The sequence below is a fragment of the Egretta garzetta genome, unplaced genomic scaffold, assembly GCF_000687185.1.
Source record: "Egretta garzetta isolate BGI_Z169 unplaced genomic scaffold, ASM68718v1 scaffold638, whole genome shotgun sequence".
NCBI classification, from domain to species: Eukaryota; Metazoa; Chordata; class Aves; order Pelecaniformes; family Ardeidae; genus Egretta; species Egretta garzetta.
In genome coordinates this window covers 1,129,430-1,138,970 of record NW_009260676.1, presented here as the reverse complement: position 1 = coordinate 1,138,970, position 9,541 = coordinate 1,129,430, and the positions used below count along the sequence as shown (strand labels likewise).

The 9,541-nt window shown below is 40.6% G+C and overlaps 1 protein-coding gene across 1 annotated transcript in view; it reads left to right on the top strand.

The window, feature by feature from the left end:
- The window catches only part of LOC104132492 (multiple epidermal growth factor-like domains protein 6), a 230,410-nt gene extending 227,378 nt beyond the window's left edge, over window positions 1-3,032 (top strand). The window contains exons 38-39 of the mRNA XM_035901187.1: window positions 1,762-1,890; window positions 2,953-3,032. Of these exons, the coding sequence (XP_035757080.1) occupies window positions 1,762-1,890; window positions 2,953-3,032 (209 nt within the window). The remainder of the gene's footprint in view (window positions 1-1,761; window positions 1,891-2,952) is intronic.
- Window positions 3,033-9,541: the final 6,509 nt, after the last annotated feature.

The window sequence follows — 9,541 nt, the reverse complement described above, 5'->3', positions numbered from 1 at the left end:
AGCAGGTTGCAGGGTTGAGAGGCAGCGATGGCAGGCCAGGTTCTTGAGCCAGACTCTGATTGCAGTTATGCTGGAATAAATCTAGGGTAATCACTGGAGTAAAAGGAATTGCGTGGGTTTAAACAAGTGTAAGAAGAGATTTGTGATCCCAGCGTTGTGGCAAACAAGATAAAAGGAGTGATCATCCATGTGCTGATATTGGAGGTTCACACCAGGAACCGTAATCCTCCTGAGCCCCAGAATCACGCTGGGGGAATATTATTTCTCTTTTTGTTCTAGGATAGGGCAGGAAAGGGCTTTGAACACCCTGTTATTAATGCAGAGTAGTTGCTGGGAGCTTAAGTGCTAGTGCAACCTGCAAAACGAAAATGGAAAATGATTTGCTTCCCTCTCCACACTGTCCTGTGGTCAGAAATCAAAGCCACCCAGTCTGCAGGTACTGATCCAACGGGGGACACAGCCGCCCCCCTAGGCAGCATGGCGCTGGGTATCCGCAGGCCTGTCCAGGGAAATTTTAGGCAGAAGTGGAACGCAAGGGGGAAGCTCAGTACCAAAAATGTGAACTGAGGTTTTGCTTCTTGCAAACTCTGGGAGTCATTTTTATTTTTCTTCAATCAGCTAGGGAAGCCCCCACCCATGAAAAGCTGTTATGGGGTAGGTTTTATTTGCATTTTTATTTTCAATTAGGCTCAGTTCATCTGTGATATAACTGTGAGCAGCTGTGACTGTGCAGCAGCCATAAAGATAAAAGGCCTGATTTTAATTTGAACTCTGGTAAAGCACCCATTAAACAGGCAAAATGTTAATTAAAAAAAAAAAAAGAGAGAATATAACAGACTTTTATGGGCGCTCTTTTTCTGTAGTAAATTAACATTGCAGACTTTCAAACAGATGTCTTAAATACACATTGTTATTAACATGAAAATGTGGTATTACATAAATTAAAATCAGGTCCAGAGGTGTTCGAGGAGACCTTTTCTCATAACATTTCCTAATTGAAAAGGCCAAGCTTGGAGCGCACGGGGAGAGTTCTCCCACATGTTGGGGCTGCAGCTGATGCAGGGCTCAGCAGCACTTTTAGTTACCTCCTGGTGCCCGTGTGAGAAAGCAAGCGCCGTAATTATTTACAGTATTTTCTAGCGAGGTGAGGGAGAGAGGGCTGTTGTTTACAGTGTATTTAGCGCCCTGCCTCGTGGCTTGCTGCTAACTTTCCCTTCGTGCCTTTACTCTGACTGCATAAAAAAAATTGCAATGGGAATTTATCAGCCTAGGTATGAAATGTATTTGTATTTGGGTGTGAGATGTTTTGTGAGATTAATTTGACAGGAGGCAGCAGAATTGTGTGATCGGACATAAGAGTGTATATAAAACGGATTAATTTTCGATTTCACATTCTTTGAGTGAAGGCTCTTTGCTGGCGCATGCGGACAGCCAAGCTGTGCGGTGGAGAGCTGCAGGAGATAGCGTGGATCCAGGATGCTGACAGGAACTTTCCTGAGCAAATCCCAAGATCTTTTCTGTTGGGCTGTCAACCTCTGGTTTTACACCAGTAATGATTTCCATTCTGGAAACTTCTTTAAGACAGCTGGGCTACAGTTTGGGCGGACCATGCGGTAGACGAAACTTGAGGACTGCAGGGCTTTCCAAAATGTCATGTTTTAATGTTAACAGACGTAGGTGTCTAAGCAGCTTCCTGATCCCAGAGAACAGGGAGACTACTAGCAAGCATTCGCCCTCTTCCAAACACTTTTATCCTTGCAGATTGCAGGTCAGACCAGTACGGCCCCGACTGCTCCCTGCGATGCCAGTGTGCCAGCAAATCCCAGTGCAATCCATACAACGGGAACTGCGTATGCCCAGCCACGTGGATGGGGCCAACCTGCAAAGAAGGTAAGACAAGATGGAGAGGTGCAGACTTTCTTAGTAGAAGGAATCACGAGTTGACCATGGTGGTGGTCAGTGGGCTGTTTGGACAGGAGTATCAACCCACTACGCAAACATAGAATCATGGAATGGTTTAGGTTGGAAAAGACCTTTAAGATTATCAAGTCCATGGTGCTCAGCAGCGGCCACGACAGTTTCTGTGTCAGGCTGTGTGAGGCAGAAGCTGCTCTGCATTTCCACCTCTGGTGAAAAACTCAGAACCCATGATAGCAGCAGCTTTGCTTGGAAGGGTTGGGTTGGTGTGTGCTGCCCTCCTAAGGGTCCAGGAGCCTGATGTTGCAAATGCCAGGGGACGCTGCAAATGCCAGGAGTCCTTCCAGGTGTTTGGGAGGTCTTGGCCAAGCTGATCTGACTCAGTGCAGTGGTTTGCCCTCAGAGCGGGCTGTGGAGATCTTGCACAGCCTGCTGAAGGATTCCCAAGGCTGCCTCCAGCACAGCTGTGCCACAGCATGGTACATTCTTGATATCCACAGCCCCATAAAGTAAATAAGGAGGTTTAATTGCTGCATGTGTGCCATCACACTCATTTACTTTTTGTAGAGGTGTCAGGTTTTGAAGATCCTGGTGGGATGTGATAAGCCAGATAAGTAGATAAAACATTGGAAAATCAGATTGATTTGCGAGCATGTTAAAGCACTCATTGCACTATCACAAAAGGGGGTTGGTTTGGTTTTTTTTTTTTTAATTTAGGTAATTTCTCTTCTTAATGAGATATAGTACTGAATGAAAGCTTCCTCCCATTTGTAGTCTAATCACAACTGGCTTGATGGTGATACCATATAATTCTGCATTTAGTTTAGGAAACACTTTGGGAGCCTTCCGTTTGAGAGGGGTTTTATTGTTTTGCCTGGTCTCTGCCTCTGTGAGGAGGCCAGGGTAACTCAGTCCTCTGCATTCTTTTGAAGAGTACCATTTATTGAATTATTTAAGTGTAAATTGTATAATCTATATGATATTTCAGTATTATGTTACATAGACCTGAAATGGTGTTTCTCCTTAATTCTCTAGGTGGCCCTCCAAAGCTTCCTTTTTATGAAGAACAAACCCAAGAAAGAGGGAGTATTTTTCCAAGAGCTGTACAACAGTAACATTTGGACTAATAAATGAACTGTTTTATATGCACAGACGGTATTTGAATTTGGATATGAAAACAGCTATTCAATTCAGCTTGAATTGTACTGAAGTATTCACACTTCTTATGGAAGACTACAGAGGCCATTTAGTAGCTGGATCCTTTTAAAAAGTTGAATCTGTTTCATGTATTTATTCCTAGTCTCTTACCCCTCCATTAATCTGCTCTGGACATCCTTTCTGATATATAATATAATTCATTGTTTGAAAGCTTGGACATGTTTTTAATAAGAGCAGCTCCAAGAGTATCAGGATAAGCAGTACATAACATGTCAACGTGCAGTGAGCCACACCACGTATAAGTGACTTTCTAAACCCTCTTGACAACCAGCGTGAAGTTTAATGAGCCTTTCACGGATTATGAAGCCAATATGGATCCACTGCAATATCACATTGCACAGAAACTAGTAGGATTCACCAAATTAATTCCTCTTTGAACAACCTTGTGTGTTGTAGAAAAGCATTCAGTCTACTTTTACACTTGCAACTGAAGAAGAATCCACCACAGTCCTTGCTAAGTTGTTAATTTAAGAATATGTACCACATTTCTAGTGTGGATTGACTGATTGGAAGGTCTCCATCTATATCTTGCTTACGTCTGAATCCGTCTTCCAAAGGTCACGGTGTCATCTGTCAGGCTGTTCTGGCTTTCTGTGTTCTCCCATCTTGTCAGTTGAGTTTCGCGGTGGTTTGTCAAGTCAAACTGTGCAGCAGTTCTCATCAAACAGTACCTTCTAACACAGACAAGAGTTTTATCTCGGATGGAGAAAACAGATAGTAAGCAAGGAGAGATGTTTAAAGATAATCTCTGTGTTCTCTGTATAAAGGATTATAATGTGCTTTTACTGCACAATAATTTGATTAAGTCAGCTCTAAAAAGTCCTGATACTGTTCAACAGCTGCTGTTGGTCACTTAATAGAATATTTTGGTGCTATTTTGTCTGTTTAGACAGGCTCCTCTTGAATATAGGACTATGTCATTATAAAGAAATAATATGTTCTCTATTTTAATCTTCTGAGTTAACCAGACTAAAAGATTTCAGAGTGCCTCTTTTACCTCTCTTTAGGGCAGGAGTTACAAAATCTATGTATTAACCTCTGGAGTTCTACTGCATTGAAAGTGCCCTTACTAAAGGGCATCCGGACCATGGGCTCAGTAGACGTGGTAGTGGTACAGGCAGTTCCAGGTCTCGTGTCCACACTACCATTCACGCACCATAACAAACTGCAACTCTGCAAGAGAAGGTTTTTGTCTTAGAAGGGGCAAAGTGACAATAGTTGATGCTAACTTGTGATTTTTAAAGATGATGGTTGTTGTTGTGGTTGGATAATGAGTAGGCGAGTAGTTTTACCCCATGGTTCACCTTGGGTCTTAATCACATCCGCAGTTGTTAGCTGTCCAGTACAAAGCAAGCGACACTTGCTCACCTGGGACTTCAATTCAAACTGTGATCTATTGGAAGCAATACAGGTTTGGTAGGTATTTTTCAAGCTTCATGGAAGTCTTATTGTTGCTATTAATCACTTCATAGCTATCAAAAGTCATCCTAAACATGATAAAGATATTTGTGATTGTGTCAGAATTAATTAACCAACTGAGCTTGCAGTCAGAAAATCACAGGGGCTGATGCTGATCCCTTGTAATTTTTTCTTTAGAGCTCTATGAATGTCACTGGAAAGTTTATTCGATGTAAATGTGACAAAATTGTTGTTGTCCCAAAACTACTTCAGAAGTGTGGGGGTCTCAGCAGGGCTTTACTGTCAGCCGTGACATTTTAAATGTTCTTCTGGAGATGTGCTGGCCTGGCTCTGATCCTACAATTATGTGAATTTGGGGCAATTTCACTGAACTGGAACTGATAAGGTAAATCTCGTGTGAGACAATTAGATATAATCTTAGCAACTGCTGGAGAAGAACGACCCAAGTTAAGCAACTGCCATATTTTCTTCTTAACTGTGTATTTACTGCACAGCCAAACTACAGTAGTAATGCAAGCATTGCATTATATTCAAGATTTTTTGTAGAATCATAGAGTAGGTTGTAAGAGACCTTTGGAGGTTCAGGCTTCTCTTCAGCGCCTGGTCAGCTTCAAAGTTAAATGAGGTTGCTCAGAGATTCATCCAGTTGAATCTGAATATCTCTAAGGGTGGAGATCCCACAACCTCTTTGAGCCCCTGTCCCAGTGAAAATTTCATGCTCACGATTGTTTGTTTGTTTGGTTTTTGCTAGTTTCTAATCAGAATTCCCTAAGTTTCAACTTTGGTCCGCTGCTTCTCATCCTTTCAGTGTGCATCTCTGAGAAGCGTTTGGCTTTATCTTGTCTACAGCCTCCATGGGGTAGTTGAAGACCACAATAATGGCTCCCTTTGGTCTTCTCTTCTGAAGGCTGAGCAAACTCTCCTCCCTCAGACCCAACGGTATCAGCCCCACTTACCTCCGTGCCCCTTCACCGGTCCCATTCCAGTAAGTCGGACATCTCAGCTTTTTTAGTTTAGGGAAAGGCACCCACTGTCTGGTAGGGTTACTCAGCAGCTAACGCACAAAACCCAAGAACTTATATTCTGCTGTTTGACAGCAGTTTATAAAACGCACTGGTTTTTTTTCTGATACATGTATACTGATCTGTATACTGATACGTGATTAGAGCAGCTAATCAAAGGGGAAACCTTTCTCAAGCCATATTTACACCTGTGTAGACTTGTTTACATTTTCCACAGTACCTTGATAATAGAATTGTAAATATGTAGTATAAAGGAAATAAAAGATTTTTGTATTAAGTATTTTTAAAGGATGTCACAATTTTAGGTACATGGTGAAACACGTATTTTAAGTGACTGGTAGTGAGCCTGTGCCAGTGAATTAGAGGCCCAAGTAGATCTGCCTGGGCAATATTTCAGCAAACTTTTTTTTTTTAAACTGGAAAATGCCAATTCATACAAAACCATTCACATGCAATAGTCTTATTTTTATTCATTCTTCCTTCAAAATACTTCTTAGCTTCTTTATGTTATTGCCTTGGGGAAAGAAGTTCACTTCAGTGTCCTTAAACAGATCATTCTGATTTGGGGCTTAATATGACTTTGTTCCAAAACAAAGTACCATCATATGAAGGTAAAACAATCAAAATTATTTATTTCAAAAATATTAAAAGATTACTTTTGACGAGGTAGTTTTGAATGTCTTTTCTTGGCTCGCTATTTCTGAAGGTCTTTACTTTTTCCACAAGGCAGGGAAAATGTTTACAGGATGTCTTTTTCTAGAAGAAGAGCCAAAACTTTGCATCATCAGCCATCGATTAAGGCAGTTTACTTGCTTGTGATGTCTTTAATACATCTTGATGCTGCTCCTTACTGCAGATTCACAAATTTACCTAATTCTGTGCCTACAAAATAGTCTTTATTAGACAGCACGTACTTTTTAATGGGAAAGCTACTAAATTAGCTTTTCCATAGATTCATTTTATGGCAAGTGAGTTTAATTACTACTAAAATAATACAACTCGGCTTCTTTGCTTCATCAGATTCCAGTGAAAAACCGTTAGGCTGATCCTGTCCTGAACATAGCACTAGAACTTGTTGAAAATGAAAGTGAAAACCTCTGCAAAAATGTTTTTTATATTTAAATTCATGTCCATCTTCCACTTGGTAAATGCCTTTCTTGGCTCTCCATTTCCCAGAAGGCTGAAGTTAATTATGCTTTCTTGAAGAGAGCGCTCTGTGCGTTCCGCTGTAACACACTTGCATGCACAGATAACTCCTTGCAGAAAGACATTGAAATTATTTTGACCGTGCAGTTCCTGTGCCAAATCCCACTCTCTTACCTTGTTGTTGTATTCCAGATCACTTCAGTTTGGGAAGAGTGGAAATGAGTTGAGTGTAACTCGGTGGGTGCAGCAGAATCTTACTCAATGTGAATTCATGAAACCAGAACAACATGTTTTAAGTTAGATTTCAGTATTTATAACACTATTCTCATAGGAAAACAATCAGAATTTTAAAAATTCTCTGCTTCCCCTGCCAAAAATTGTTATTCTACTTTTATCCTTTTTATGTTGAAGAACCGTAGCTATTAAAGTTTGCCCAGATTTCTTGCCAACCATATTATTTTGATTGGCTGCAGATTTCTGTTTGTGTAAGTAATAACCATTATAGTATCAGGAGTTGCCAATGGGACAAACATGGAAATTATACCTTTATGTCCTTCCCAGAAGAGCCGAAGACACATTCTGGAGCCATCGTGGCTTCATACTGTTGATCTAACAGTGACAAATAACAGCGTTTCTGTTAAGAGATTAGCTGCTTATCAGAGCAAAGAAAAGCTTAGGAAGGGTCCTTGGGAGAACTGATGGACCAAGAAACCTCCATCCTCCTGTCCCCCTGTTAGTTTTTGTAATAGTTAGGCCAGAAACCTTCTCAGCCCCCAGTTCTTGAAGGACTTTTCCTGCACGTTGACCTGTGGCTGACCGCAGCTCTGTGCATTCGCTGTGGCCATGCCCAGTAATTCTTTTGCAGGGTCAAAGCTTTAAATTCTAACGCCGGGCAAAGCAATTTCCAGTGGTAAACACCAAATCTCAGACTTGTAGAGCATAACTTGTTTATTCTGTTCTTTTTATTGCTTTTAATAAGCACTTGCATAGCCATGTTATGTCTTTGTGAATTTGTAACCCCTATTCAAAGAGTATGTGGGATGTATCTCAGAACCGTACTGTATTTTCTGTTGTACATGTATCATAGTGAAAGGATGCTGATTTTTTTATACACATGCCATTAAAACTTGTTCTTGTTTTCTCCGTATTGATAGTCTTGAAGCAATAGGTTCCTGTTGTGGATGAAACTTTACTCTGTTAAACTAATTCACATTCGGTGCAATGTGTGTGAAATCACACCTGCTTTTAGTAGTTTGTATAGAATAAATAATGGCCTCTACATAAATGGGCTTATATATGATCCCTGACCAGAGCAACTTGTCCAGTGACCGAGCCTGATAAATAGAGGCTTCTGGCACTCAGACTCCAGAGTATTAGAAATATTCAGAGCACAGCATAAATCTTGCTGGGAGAGGATGGTTATGAAGTGTAACATTTCTGGAAGACTTGGGCATGAAGCACTTTGAAGGCATTTGAAACCGTGCACCTGCGGGCTTCCATCAGCAGCCTTGGACACTTCCCAGAGCCTAATGCTCGCCGAACAAATAGCCCGGTTCACCTTCGGGGTATTGTCTTCTCACGTTGGCAGGAGCTAAAGGAACACATGTGCCTGTTTAATGCCAAATAATGCAGTAAGTGTGTGCTGGTTAATTGGAAGTAGCATGCTAAATTGAATTCAAAATGTGTAACAAAGGGAGGACAGTATATCAAGCTGTCAGAGAAAAAGTGGACAGACATGGCTAGCTGGCTTCAGGGAGAACAGCTCTAGAGGCCTGGATTTATTTTTAAATTTCAGAGCAAACATCTTAAATTGAACTCTGTAGTACCGCAGGACTTTGCTGTATGTGATTCACTTCATTTTTCACACAGTTTTCAACAAGGAGTAGAATAATTAAGTTCATTCGGTTTGTCATCTTTTTAACATATGTTAGAAAGATAGGTCTGTAATCATTGCAACTTATTCAATAATTTCTTTATTAGAAGCAATATTTAAACTATTCAAAGAAACTGTTGATGTTATTGTGCTAACCTTTCCGTTCCGATGATCACCATCAAGAGCTGATCAAAAAGTGGGTGGTGGGTTAATACTCTCGACCTGTGCAGAGCTGGCATAGGTCTATGTCTTAAACCTTTAGAAAAGCCATTTGCAGCACTTGAAAAGTTTGTGTATGCCTGCAATAGATACATGGCATGGGAACAAAAGTGACCATCATCCAGGAAGGATTGCTCCATGGTATGGTCCCCTCCGCATCTTCAGTTAAACCGATCTGTGGCCAGCACTGCTTATCTCTTATTTTAGCCAGCACTAAAAGTTCACAGGGTGTTAACAGAGTATTCTGTATGCACGCAGTAAAAAAAAAACACCTGTCCAAAGTCCACAAATGATTTAAAAATGACTTAAAAGTTCTGTATGATAAGGCACTGCTTGTTGATTTCTTCAAGCATGGTAGTTTAAAAAAAATACAACTCAGTTGTGTTGTTTTATGTATGAATAAAGATGTCAGCAACTAGTCATCTAACTGTCCATGCCATTTGGCAGTATCTAGCTTCCTTTTCAGTAATAGCCCAATAAATCTTTATCTTTTAGTAAGCTGATGACAGCAAAACATCTTGAGAAGCTGCATGTGGTGTAGATATTACAGTAAATGTTTAAAATGCTTCATGCCATCATCTACCGGGTGTTTTTTCCAGTCCAGATGTGACATCTTGGCTTAAGGCATGTGCTCACGTCTCCCTCTAGTGACTTCAAGTGCCTAATAATAATTAAACTAATTAATTATTTAATGTCTGTGATTTCTTGGTGTAAGAGATCAAAGAGT